Source organism: Aquarana catesbeiana, linkage group LG04, assembly GCF_042186555.1.
Source record: "Aquarana catesbeiana isolate 2022-GZ linkage group LG04, ASM4218655v1, whole genome shotgun sequence".
Taxonomy (NCBI): Eukaryota; Metazoa; Chordata; class Amphibia; order Anura; family Ranidae; genus Aquarana; species Aquarana catesbeiana.
In genome coordinates this window covers 287914159-287926385 of record NC_133327.1, presented here as the reverse complement: position 1 = coordinate 287926385, position 12227 = coordinate 287914159, and the positions used below count along the sequence as shown (strand labels likewise).

Here is a 12227-nt window from a genome sequence, read left to right as displayed (position 1 = left end):
CACCCCCTTTGAACTCTGTTGATGTTTTCTTCACTATTTTTCTACACATTTTTTATGGACTTTTAAAGTTTCATGTTTTTTATGTTTGGTGTCTGGCTCATGGAACCAGCACGGGTTTCTGTTAATCACTGGCACATCTGATGATTAAGTTTAATTGTGTATTTACTTTATATGTGATCAACACTGATTAATTATTTGACACTATCCATTTCATACATTTTTTGGTAATATTCACCATTTTTATATGTCTTTATTGTAATACACACGGCTGTGGATGTGATATATAGCGCCACACTTTTATTTCTTTTGTTTTTTTTCTGCCTTGAGTCTATAGGTGTAGAAATCGATATAATTATTAATATTATATCTGCGTATTAATTTGTCTAGTCCCTATCATTAGTTGGTCCATTAAACTCTGAGCACATGCTATTGTTAATATCACAATAATACCAGGTTAGCTATGAAACCAAACACACGGTGTGGCTAGTAAAACAATATCTTATTTTTATTTCCCAACGAGTTAGGAAACTATCATACTAAAAGGTAAAAGTACTAAAAGGGTATTACAATGTTACATAGCTTACAATCAGAACACACTATACTAACAGCACATCTCTACAACATATAACAACAATGAAATATCAAAGATACTTATCACACATGGTTTCCTCTGCGGGTTCTGGATGATAAAAGGGGTTTGGGCCTCATGGAATATAGGCCCAAGCCCTCGGTCAGAGCAAGGTCCCAAGATAGCAAAAGGGATGACCTTACAGCAGGCTTCTCAGTAGCCAAAAGAGAAAGATCAAAAGCCTGTATGTCCCTTACATTCAAACATACACGCCCACTCGTAGCCACCCCCATTTGCCTTTTATAGAGGTATCATTTCAAATGTCTGCCCATTCTCCAGGAGGCATGCTTTATTGTCCCCAGGGCCAGCGTCTCTATCAGCCCTGTGTCAAATCTCAATAGACATCTTTGCAGCAGTGGTCTCTTTGAAGCTTGTACTGTACTCGCACATGTCACAGCAGGTGGGCTTGAGCCAAGGCATTGTTCTTCTGATCACAAAGCTTTGATGTGTTTCATTTCTACCTGGCTGTGTCAAACAGGAAGTGAAATACCAGAAGTAAGATATTAAACCATGTTGCTTATCCAACATATGCCGCTTTGCGCCTAAAGGGCGCATATCACCCTTCTTCAGACACGGCTCCTATTGAACAGTCCATAACTGTTTCCTCCCCAACATGTGTTTCCAAGCCAGTACCTATAGAACAGTCTTTAACTGTCTTGTGTTTTCAACATGTGCAGAAACAGTCCCTATGGAACAGTCCATAAATGTCTTAACGCATGTTGCGCCTCTCAACATAGGCCTCAGAACCAGCTCCTGTGGAACAGTCCATAACGGTCCTAACGTGCTGTGTTTTCCAACACGTGCCGCTTTGCTACTGGGTGACACACCAACATCATTCTTCCGTGACAGCTCCCATGTCACCATTCTGTATCTTCTTCTTTCTAACATCTTCATGAAGGGGTATAAAACAGGCAAGGGGTGTCCATACACTCATCATTCACCAGCACACATCCAGAGCAGCATCTTAACCAGCTTTCAGATATAGAGTCTCGAGGAGGGCCTGTTGCCCATATTACTAGCTTAAAATATACCTTTATCACACTATACCATGACATAAATCAACCCATTACCATAATATATACATATATACCTATGACCCATCAGATTTCGGGCATGTCAGCGGTATTGCAGGGCTCTGACTTGGCAGCAAAGTCTCTATCTTGTACACAGAGACCCTACCGTCACTTCGTTCCCCAGCTTGCATAGATAACTTTGTGACCCTTCTATATAAATATCAAGTTTAACAACACATATAAATCTGTAACAATGACAAAACCCACACAATTCCATCCCTGTGCCTGGGTTTCAAAGACCATGCCCAGGGTATACCATGCACCTCTACCTATAGTTAGGTTCAAAGAACCATCTAGTTCCATGACTAACGTTACATTGGCATTCTTTAGGACAAGGAAACAAACTCGTCTATGTCCCAAATAATACCCAGGTGCTTCCTTCCCAGCAATGATCCTTCCATCCCGAATACAGAATGAAATATCTTCCCAACATTTTTTTTTGTTCACCACCATGTATTGACCTGGCATACAAAGGACATCATGGTCATGCTTCTGACCAAGGGAAGTATCAACCTGCCTCCATCTTCCAGCTTCTTTGGTCATATGTGGGAAATTAGCCTCAAACGCAAGAAGATAGAATCCCCAGTCAGTAAGCCCATTAATGCCACCAAATATACAGACCGAGTCTGCACTTCTGTACTTGAGATCATACAGCATAACACCTTTCACAATCCAAACTGGTATGGCCCATCCAGGCATTCGACCACCACTTTGGATCAGTGTAAGCGACGTGTTTGGCAAAGTCTTACTGAGCGGTGATGCTAACTCATAAGGCCTCTGTCCCTCATATGGAGACTGTACAATCAGCTCAATGCTGGTTGACACTGCCACCTGCCACTTTGTGCACGCAAGAGCCAATGACAGATTCCCGTCCCATACCATCACATTCTCTACCAATCTCTCAACATGGTTGACAAAATCTTGAGCCACTTTAACCTGGGTATATATGTGTGACTTTGTTGAATGTTATTAAGGATGCCACCAATCTCTGAGTAACAAAGCCCCGCTTATTCTCTGAAGCTATGGCTGCGAGTTTGTTCCTCAGGAGGCCGCTGTCCACCCCATTAACAACACCCATCCCAGCTCCTATTCCCCCAATATAGTGCTGAATACATCCCTCTGCTTTCGGGTTACGCCTCAGAAACACGCGCCCTGCATGAACCTCCTTCTGTGTCCGCACATCTCTGGGAGCAAGTCACTGGTATACTGACCGCACTTGATTCAGTGTATATTCAGCACATATAGGGTAATGGAATTTTACCAACCATTGCGAGACATTGAAGTGCCATGTGGTGAAGGCATACTGTACCCTGGTAGCCAGCGTTTTGCTCCCTGTATCTAACGGAGCATGCTCCTGTGCGTATTCACTGGCCTTCCCTGTGCTGGGTTTCAACCTCTCAGGTGAGACATCAGCCAGGCGTATCTCCCCATACAAGGAAATTTTCACCCCATTGATGTGTCACCTGGCCAACCTCTAGTCTGGCCAACCGACACCTTATTATGTATAAGCGCCAGTCTCCTGGGTACCTGCACCATATTACTTTCGTTACGTCAATACATGTCATACATTAAAAACCTTTTCTTCTTTCAATTCCTTCCTTCAACAAAAAAAAACATATTTTACATTTCAGGTTCTGACAGATTGGATGTGTATATTCCTTCCCCAACCTCCAACCCATCGTACATGCATTAATAGCACGTTTGTATTTATCAGGAGTGAATCCGGCAAAAATGTCTCACAAGTGTCGTTGATAGGCACAGTCCTTCAGATTCAGGATTAGGATTAAATTGTCCATAAGCAAAAACAAGTATTAAACTGAATCTTTTTGTTTGTCCCTTCTCTCCTGATGTTTATCAGAACAAATTTGCAGTGTGATGCGGCACAGTCAAACTGCCAACCAGATGAACATCTGTCATCCCTGTTCCAGAGACCTCTCCAATCACGCTTCACCAGGACTCTGGAAGTGAAAAAAACAAGAGCAGAATCAAATTCTTATCCATAATATCTGCTCGCTTACTACGTTTACTTATAGTTCCTTCCTTGGAACCAGGAACTTAGTATTCCTGGTTTCTGCAACCCTGACCAACCTATCAAAACAACCATGACCTCTTTAGGCTGAACCCACTCTAAAATGGATCCCCCTGGTATGATCAAAAAATTTTAAAAACCATGAACTTGAACGTTGCTTCCCAAAATTCAAAATTTTAAGCATTAAAAAGACAATGCATTATCTGTACTTTCAGACCTATGCACTAACCCCCCTTTCAGGTAGACAAAGCGTACACCTTGTAACTTTTTCCACCTGAATGAACATTAAACAAAGAGAGAAAAAAAAAACGAACTCTAGAAGCTAGAATGGCCTCCTACCCACAACTCTTGTCTTAAATCAACAAAATGTATTCAGCTGCAGGACATATCCCATGACCATCTATTCAGCTGCTAATTGACGGAATGGCCAATTGCCCCCCTTTCAGGTGGACTAAACAATAATTTCTCCACCTGAACAAACAAAAATAAAATGGATGACTAAACAAATACCAAAAATATTAAAAAAACTTAACAAAAAAATTAAAATTCTGGCCATTATTACACAAAAACAACATGACAAGACAACCACCATAAGACAATGACAAACACTCAACTTTTAACTAAAGACATCCATGGATTTTCCTCCTGAGAAGAGTAAGTGCTCATTTCCATCTGAAAGACAATTAGTTAATGGGGAAAAACAAAAAAACAAAACATCTGTACCTCATCACAACATTTGTAACTTCACTTGCAACACTTGAAACCCTTAATGCCTGACTATTGTTTATCTTATTTTTTTTTTTCATTGTTTGCAAACAATTACTAATTAATGAGCTCATGGTACCCTTTGATAATCGATTATGCCTTTACCATAACCTAACCCCTGTTTTGCTAAATGTGCCCACTCTTGTTCTCTCTTTGAAGAACCTGCAAACAAACACAGACATTAGTATCCAAACCAGTTTTATCTTCTTCCAAGGTCTCTGAAAAAGGAACACAAAGACAGTGATTACACACAATTATCATGACAATTGACTTTTTGAGTCCCCCAAGCCTTTTCCCATTAATTGCAATGTAGGGGAACAGTTGCTATGTATAAGGTTTAGATGTGAGGGTCGTATATAAATAAAATATGGCAAGGAGCATCCATGCAGCTCACTAAGTGCTGCTAACATTGTTTTCCCCAGTGCTACATTTGAATAACCATGCAGCTACCTCCATTTTGACTCTACGTAACTGTTCCCCATATTGGCGATCTTCAGTCTGCAGTCTCCGCATTTGGGTCTTTAAAGGGAAATGGGTGTGATTACTACAGCCTCCATGCTTTGGGTTGCTACCCCATCGGGCAGAATACACTTCATAATGCCTTGGGGTCGTTTTGGGGTACTGCGATCTTCTTTTGATACCATTATTCGCCGCCCAACAATTTTTAGCGATGTGACCCCCCCCTTTTACACAAAAAACATTTGAGGGCTGGTCTCTCTGTATAGGCCCTTCTTTGAGCATACGGCAGTGGAAACTCACATTGCTGGACATTATTACTATGATTACTATGCTTGGAATAAGCAAAATTTACACTTTCATCGTCTGAGAGCGTCTGGTTTTTCTGCATGCTTGACTCCTATCTTTGCTGAGCACTGTGCATGTGCGGAGGGTACCTCCACCATTGCACATTCGGCTATTGCATGTTTGGAGGATAACTCCGTTATGGCTGCCTGTGCACCCTGTAATTCTGGAGTTTCCTGCTGCATGCTAGCAATGTCAATGGCTAGCAAGTCTTTACAAAATCTATGTCCATGCCTATTCCATTTAGAACATCTGAACTCTCTCTGCCTTCCTGTACCTCTGCTTATTACGGATACACCTGCCTTTGACTCATATTCCCTACCACTGGACTCTTGACAGAAGTCTCGCAGGATATTGACAAAATTTTGGTAGGATCTAGCATTCCTCAAAGCCATTCTAATGGGATAGCTTACATAACACTTATTGGCCATTGAGTATATGAAACTTGTATCATCCTCCAATAAGTCAGGACAGTTGAACACTTTCGTATACAATGCAAGATACTCACTGCAGAACAAAATTGGGTCATCTCCTCTCCTAAATCTCATTCGTTGTAAATCACTCATACCATTATCACGACTGTCCACAATACGCTGCAACTCTTTCCTCCGCACCTCTGCATCTGCTAAGCTATCATTAACCTGTGCAAATAACTGGCCTGCCAAAGGTCCTGGTAGCCATGCTCTCAGAAGAGAACATGCATCCTCATTAGTCAAATGAAATCTAAGGACTAGAGCCTCAAATTTATTGGACAGACTCACTGGTGATTCCAGGGCATTAAATTCACCCAGAATCTGGCACAAAGTAAGTCTCTCTTGGATTGTAATCAAACTGTTATCCTGCTTCGAAGCTATGGGTGCAATAGCAGAATGTGTTTCATCACAGCCCTTCTCCTCATTGACTGTGCAGATATTGGCCAATTGGCACGTTCCTTTGTCCTCATTGAGCGATACTGTACATTGCTCTTTAGTAAGAAGCTGGGAGTGTGCATTTGCTAACTTTCTTTCTAAAGACATAACCAACTCTTCCATCTCTGACAACTTTACTCGCAATGACTCTAAAAGTTTGCTCTTCATATCACAGTCCATGCTGCACCTCTGCAGCTGTTTTTGTAGCTCACTGTTTCTTTCTGACAAATTGCCTGCTGTAGTCCGCAATTGATCCATCTCACTACTGGAGTCTGTTGCGATCTTTATAAGGTTTTCACTGATTTTCTCTATGTCCTCCCCGAGACGTCTCCTCTCTGCTTCCCACTTCCCCTCCATTTGCTCAGATATAAATTTAATTCTGAGCAACACTGCAATTTCATTTGCCAACCTTTCTTTTTTAACTTTCTTTTTTAGCTGTTTACCCAATCTGCTATTATGTTGTTGACATTGTGACAATAGAACGTTACACTGGCTTTTAAGAGGTTCATCTGCACATGAATGATAATTGGCAGAAGCATACTTTTTAACATATGTATACACCAGTTCCATTTCACAACCATACAATGCACACAATACACAATTCTATTTGTACTAATGTTCCAACAGTGCACTGAGTAACACACCAAACTTAATTATCGTTATCTCTTACAACTCACGAAAAAAAAAACTGAATCGCTCTTCTAGCATTCAATATTCTTCATTCATTACCCTTATCCAACAATAGGTGTGTTGGCTGCTTTTCACTTTCCTTCTAAACGTAGCGCTGTACTTAATTTTTATTTTTGCTAAAGATGAAGGACTGGCCAGCATGTCTCCAGACCTAAACCCTATTAAGCATCTGTGGGGCATCCACAAACAGAAGGTGGAGGAGCGCAAGGTCTTTAACATCCACCAGCTCCGTGATGTCGTCATGGAGGAGTGGAAGAGGACTCCAGTGCCAACCTGTGAAGCTCTCCATTCCCAAGCGGGTTAAGGCAGTGCTGGAAAATAATGGTGGCCACACAAAATATTCACACTTTGGGGCCAATTTGGACATTTTCATTTAGGGGTGTACTCACTTTTATTGCCAGCGGTTTAGACATTATTGGCTGTGTGTTGAGTTATTTTGAGGGGGCAGCAAATTTACACTGTTATACAAGCTGTACACTCAATACTTTACATTGTAGCAAAGTGTCATTTCTTTAGTGTTGTCACATGATAAGATATAATAAAATATTTACAAAAATGTGAAGGGTGTACTCACTTTTGTGAGATACTGTATATATCTATAAATATGTGTCTATAAGCTGGTACCTCGTTAGGTATTGCGGGGTTGCGGTGGGTTGGAGGCATCTCCTGGCTAACACTTGGGGACAATCCTGCCACATTCCTTTTACGTGTAAATCATCTATCCAGGAAGCCATACCAAAAGTCCTTATTAATACCGATCAATGTGATGAGAGTGTGTATTCCACTCAAATGGAAACAATCCTCACCACCCTTGATAGCCTTGTGATTCTTCAAAATCCAGACGTTATATTTCATCGAAAACCCTATTGCTTCTTGTAATTATAAAAGTGAAGAATTCAGGAAGGTATGGTTTTACTTGGTAAACTTTACCCTGTCTTCAGAGGATAGAGATTCTTATACTGAAGGTTAGCCTTCAAAATCCTCCAGGATTACTAAGATATCCTTTTTAGGGACTGGGATAGTTCTGGGACACAAGGGTCCCCCGGAAATCCCTTCCCCTTCTTTTTTCTTTTCCCTAAGCCTATCTGCGTAGCCAAATGTATTTTTTCTGATTTTTTTTTAGTACGCCATTCTGATTTTGAACATTTGGGAGGAGGATGCAGGTCTGTCACCTCACAGTGATCCTCCTCGTTACTGTTGGAACCATTTACTCATATTGTATTGATTATGGGAGTTGGCTGATGCTATCATTGACCTTTAGTGACAGATGGGTTCTAACTGCTCCACGTCTATGAATATTTCCGACTCCCCTTGTATGATTTATCTGTCTTGTTATGGTGATCTATGTTCTATCTTTGTTCATTAACCTGCTTCAACCCTGCATTGATTTCTGGTATTAAAATAAAGAAATATAAAAAAAAAAGCTGACACTTTTACATTCTCATTTGCAAAAAGGTCCACCTGTAGACATTCCCATTTGTCTGAAATCATGGAACAAATGTTCCGATTTCGGGTCCATTCTGCTTCTTGCACTTAATGCCAGCTCAAGAGGTCCTCTTGTGCCCCCCTGCTTGTTCACATAAGCCACTGCATTGGCATTTTCCAAAAACACCTGGACATGGTTCCTAATGGAATGCAGATAAAGCTAGCGCAATCCCTCTTAGATCTCTCCAATTGGAGGATTTTGTTGCTACTTTCTTTTCCCAGGTGCCCTGTGCCATCTTCTTTTTCAGGTGGGCTTTCCTGGCCCAAATGCTGACCTGCGGTCAGTCTTTTGTTCACTGGAACGACCCATAGAAGACCCTTTGTTGAGATTTACTTCGTTTCTCTACCACCACAGGGACCTGTCTGTGAATTTTCAAGTTGGAATCCGACTCTGGTCCCAAGCTCAGTAGAGTTCTTTAATGGGACGAGGATGCAGTCTTGTCTACTGGACTGCAAAGTCTGAGGGCAGACAGTAATTTCCTGGAGATAATGCTTGATTGGTCTGCAATAACAGCATGAATGACTGCAGTTTCATTATCTTGTCCTTGGAAACATTTTTTTTTGCTGGCTAGAATTGATAAAAAAAGTACCTCTTGGGAAACTTGAATGTTTGATTTTTGAAAATTGAGAATTCAGCCTAGACTCTTTAAATGCCTCTGAGCCAAAATAAAATCTTTTGCTAATTTCTTCTCTGAGGCGGCAAACAACCTTTGTAAAATACTTAGTGCAGATAAAAGGCCAAAGCTCTTACTGTTGGCTGTAAATGCGTCTGTGATTCCTGCCAAGTTGGAATTTGCATGTATGCATTTGTACGTTTTTGGATGGCATCAAACAAATTGGAAAAGGGATAGTTTTTACTGAGAAGATGGCATCCACCCAAAACCACCGGTACAAAATAGTTCTATTTAGGAGCCTTAAAACCACTTCTGGACTGCCCACCGTGGATTTACGTCACTACTTTGACATTAAATACCGTTACTATGGTAGCAGTTAGCTGCCATAACCCCAGTATTTTCTTCAATGGCGGTCAGCTTTAAGATAAAAGTGGTCTCCGCACGAGATCACTTTTATTGGCGGTGGTAGAGATGCCCACCCCCTCCCTCCACGTCCCGGTCATCTCCGCCACTTACCGGATCAGAAAAATATTTCAGGGGTTCCCAGGCAACTGCACATTTTTTTCAGGGTTCCCCTTAGGATAAAAAGGTTGAGAAAAGCTGCTCTAGCCAAAACAGTCAAGTTCTTAAAATTTGTTTGACAAAAAAACAAAAATGACTGCTTTTATTAAAATGGAAAATAAAACACCCTACTACTTTTATTGTATTTGTACTTTCATTTACTAGTATTTAAGTGCTCTGATTTCTGCATAGACTGGATGAAACCAGGTGAGTGTGGTGTGTAAGCAAACTAAAGAAAGAACATTGTTAGGTCGTAGGGCACTGTACAGGCCTTTTAACTGGTAACAGATGCAAGGTGTGTTTTGTGTAAATTAGCCACCATAAAACTCATCACATTTTATTACTGTAGCTTTCTTATACCCATTTATAGGCTTCAGCAGCATGGAACATTCTACTTATCTACCTTACACTTGACATAATGTGCAGCGATATATTTATTTCACTTCACAGATAAAGTACATTTCTGACTTAAATATAACTTTAAATAAACAAAAAAAGGGTATTTTACATTAGTGTCTCCTTTCCCAGTTGAAGCTAGTTACAGTAACGTGTCGGTCAGAGCCACTATCTGTGACATCACGTACGAGCAGGCAGGTGCTGACCGCCGCCGTGTTTGTTTTATGCCGACCTAAAGCTGCTTAATTGTAAATGTATATTACATTTTTCAATAAATGTTTTAAACATATTGTACTACGAGGCTTTCCTTGTCTCTCCGCACATATTGGGAGTATTGCTAGTGGATTTCCAAGCATTGGTAGCCTTGGCATTATCACCACCTGTGAATCGGATCTCTCCTCCAGCTTGACCGCTGAGTACATTAGAATTGGATCTCTCCTCCAGCCTGACAGCTGAGTCCATTAGAATTGGATCTCTCCTCCAGCCTGACCGCTGAATCCATTGGAATTTAAACAAGCGCATATGATCTCTATAACCTGAGATCCATTATTTCTGGTAAGAGGTGAGTGTTTGTGGTGAAGGGATATATCAGAACACCGTTTTATCTGGTTTGCATTAGGAATAATAATTCATCACAGTTTTTTCCTATCACTGGATTGGGTGTTGTCAATTTTAACTCTTTTTATAAGAGTCTCTTTGGACCTATGTTATGGACACATGTTTCTTGAAATATTATTTTCCTTTTTTCACATATACAGTGGGGACAGAAAGTATTCAGACCCCCTTAAATGTTTCACTCTTTGTTATATTGCAGCCATTTGCTAAAATCATTTTAAGTTTTTTTTTTTTCCTCATTAATGTACACACAGCACCCCATATTGACAGAAAAACACAGAATTATTGACATTTTTGCAGATTTATTAAAAAATAAAAATTGAAATATATGGTCCTAAGTATTCAGACCCTTTGCTGTGACACTCATATATTTAACTCAGGTGCTGTCCATTTCTTCTGATCAGCTGTAGATGGTTCTACACCTTCATTTGAATCCAGCTGTGTTTGATTATAATGATTGGGCTTGATTAGGAAAGCCACACACCTGTCTATATAAGACCTTACAGCTCACAGTGCATGTCAGAGTAAATGAGAATCATGAGGTCAAAGGAACTACCTGAAGAGCTCATAGACAGAATTGTGGCAAGGCACAGATCTGGCCAAGGTTACAAAAATATTTCTGCTGCACTTAAGGTTCCTAAGAGCACAGTGGCCTCCATAATCCTTAAATGGAAGACGTTTGGGACAACTAGAACCCTTCCTAGAGCTGGCTGTCCGGCCAAACTCAGCTATTGGGGGAGAAGAGCCTTGGTGAAAGAGGTAAAGAAGAATCCAAAGATCACTGTGGCTGAGCTTCAGAGATGCAGTCGGGAGATGGGAGAAAGTTGTAGAAAGTCAACCATCACTGCAGCCCTCCTCCAGTAGGGGCTTTATGGCAGAGTGGCCTGACGGAAGCCTCTCCTCAGTGCAAGACACATGAAAGCCCGCATGGAGTTTGCTAAAAAACACCCGAAGGACTCCAAGATGGTGAGAAATAAGATTCTCTGGTCTGATGAGACCAAGATAGAACTTTTTGGCCTTAATTCTAAGCGGTATGTGTGGAGAAAACCAGGCACTGCTCATCACCTGTCCAATACAGACCCAACAGTGAAGCATGGTGTTGGCAGCATCATGCTGTGGGGTTGTTTTTCAGATACAGGGACAGGACGACTGGTTGCAATCGAGGGAAAGATGAATGCGGCCAAGTACAGGGATATCCTGGACAAAAACCTTCTCCAGAGTGCTCAGGACCCCAGACTCTGCTGAAGGTTTACCTTCCAACAAGACAATGACCCTAAGCACACAGCTAAAATAACGAAGTGGCTTCATAACAACTCCATGACTGTTCTTGAATGGCCCAGCCAGAGCCCTGACTTAAACCCAATTGAGCATCTCTGGAGAGACCTAAAAATGGTTGTCCACCAACATTTACCATCCAACCTGACAGAACTGGAGAGGATCTGCAAGGAGGAATGGCAGAGGATCCCCAAATCCAGGTGTGAAAAACTTGTTGCACCTTTCCCAAAAAGACTCATGGCTGTATTAGATCAAAAGGGTGCTTCTACTAAATACTGAGCAAAGGGTCTGAATACTTAGGACCATGTGATATTTCAGTTTTTCTTTTTTAATAAATCTGCAAAAATGTCAACAATTCTGTGTTTTTCTGTCAATATGGGGTGCTGT

General features: G+C 41.1%; 1 protein-coding gene across 1 annotated transcript; it reads right to left on the bottom strand.

The window, feature by feature from the left end:
• Window positions 1-531: 531 nt before the first annotated feature.
• Window positions 532-6925, bottom strand: LOC141141235 (posterior protein-like). Its single transcript, XM_073628919.1, has 2 exons — window positions 5454-6925; window positions 532-536 (listed from the first exon to the last, which is right to left on the bottom strand). The coding sequence occupies exons 1-2, from the start codon at window positions 6772-6774 to the stop codon at window positions 532-534; spliced, it is 1326 nt and encodes a 441-aa protein (XP_073485020.1). The 5' UTR covers window positions 6775-6925.
• Window positions 6926-12227: the final 5302 nt, after the last annotated feature.